Raw genomic sequence first — 1,821 nt, 5'->3', positions numbered from 1 at the left:
TTGCGTCGTTGTACGGGGTTAACCGCCCTTTCCAGTCGCCTTCCGGCTGCTCATAGACAGCACCTGCCTACCTCCATAGCAGACAGGGCTACCAGGGCGATCACATCCCAGGGGTCCTGTTCGCAGCCTGTCGGGGCTTGGACCAACCGCAGCTGCTTCCAGGTGATGCCGCCTGTCGCGGCCTCCTGGGAGGGCTGTAGGTGTCGGTCAATTTGCTCCCGGACAGCTTGTGCGACAGGGCACTCCCAGAAGTGGTGCATGCATTGGGAGCATTGCTGGTTGCTGGCATTGCCGAACCTTCCACACCCACATCGCTCGGGTACCATGCGGGTTAGGTATCTGTTGCCGGGCAGGGGGGTGCCATCCACAGCAAGCCGCCACAGCGTTTCTTTGTTCTCCCACCGCACCCCCGACCACAAGCGGGCTTGCGTCGCCCTGAAGCGGCTTGTTTCCGCTGAGGAGGAAGGTGCCGTTTCCTGCGGGTCCAACGCTTCTTGCACAAATGCTGCCATCAAGCGTCCCCGTTTCTCCTCCGTGGCCCCGCATTGCAGCTGTGTCACTAGGCGGACCGTCAGGCGGTGAGTGAGACGGTTGTTGTGCCGCCCGGTATCTGCCATCCGACCCGCTTTAGGATCATAGCCATCGCCTGAGTGCTATTGGGGGTGCTTGGAGCCGTCATGTCCCCCGCCGTTGGCATCTCTGGCTGCTGCTGTTGGGGTTGCTGCTCATGCGGCTGCGTCTGTAGCTGTGGCTGCGGCTGTTGCTGCTGTTGCAGCTGCGGCTGCAGCTGATGCTGTGTCTGTAGCTGTGGTTGTGTTTGCAGCTGTTGTGGCTGTACCTGCGGCTGTGGCTGCGGCTGTGGCTGCGGCTGTGGCTGCGGCTGTGGCTGTGACTGCGGCTGTGGCTGTGGCTGCGGCTGTGGCTGCGGCTGTGGCTGCAGCTGTGCCTGCGGCTGGGGTTGCTGTTGCTGTTGGGTTTCCACTGCTCTTGCAGCTTCGAGCCAGGCCGGGTTGATAGCGCCAGGTAGTAGTATGTATGTATGTATGTATGTATGTATGTATGTATGTATGTATGTATGTATGTATGTATGTATGTATGTATGTATGTATGTATGTATGTATGCAGGGTTTAGGGTTTTAGGGTTTAGGGTTTTACACTTAGGGTTTACACTGTGGGCTGAAAAGCCGGGGGCCCAGGGCCGAAGCACAGCGCGAGGGGCGGGTGCATACGGCTGGTTAGTCTCATGCACTCCGCCCCCGGGTCAGGCCGCACGGGAAACGACGGCCGGCACGCAACAGCGCTCGTTTGGCGCTCCAACTAGACGGGATCTATGCCCGTTGGTCTCCTAACATAAACGAAGTCGCAACTGGGGGGCTCTTCCTGCCGACCGAACGAACCGAGCATCTCAGAGAGCTCGCAACCAGGACCTGGGCGACCGGGAGCCCGACGAGTCATCCCGGGCTGGGGAGGTCACCAAGCTCAAAAATCCTCACGCAAAAAAAAAGAGCGCAAAGAGCTCACACCACAAGACGCCAAACAGCCTCCTGAGACTACTACCCTCCTCCGCCTCTCCCTCCCTGGGCTAGTCCAGGGGAGATAGCCCCCGTCGGGGGGGTAACACCGCACAAGTCCGCGCCCTTCCACAGCACTGGGTCTAACTTGAAAAGTACTCAAACGGGAAGACCCTGCGGCAACGCAGGGTGATCAAGCCTCCGGAAACCACAGGGGGGGAGGGTAGCCAGCTCGGCGCCCCCCCAATACCGCTCTACCAAGACGGCTGGTTCCCAAGATCCTATCTCACCTAGACGCCGCAACACGAAA

General features: G+C 60.0%; 1 protein-coding gene across 1 annotated transcript in view; it reads left to right on the top strand.

The window, feature by feature from the left end:
* VOLCADRAFT_89093 (uncharacterized protein) overlaps positions 1-1,821 on the top strand; it is a gene marked incomplete at both ends in the record, with an annotated part of 16,238 nt that overhangs the window by 2,936 nt on the left and 11,481 nt on the right. Inside the window, 2 exons of the mRNA XM_002948779.1 lie at positions 80-162; positions 552-578. Of these exons, the coding sequence (XP_002948825.1) occupies positions 80-162; positions 552-578 (110 nt within the window). The remainder of the gene's footprint in view (positions 1-79; positions 163-551; positions 579-1,821) is intronic.

The sequence above is a fragment of the Volvox carteri genome (assembly GCF_000143455.1).
Source record: "Volvox carteri f. nagariensis unplaced genomic scaffold VOLCAscaffold_11, whole genome shotgun sequence".
Classification (NCBI taxonomy): Eukaryota; Viridiplantae; Chlorophyta; class Chlorophyceae; order Chlamydomonadales; family Volvocaceae; genus Volvox; species Volvox carteri.
The sequence above is the reverse complement of the archived record's forward strand: the minus strand, read 5'-3'. Positions and strand labels throughout refer to the sequence as shown.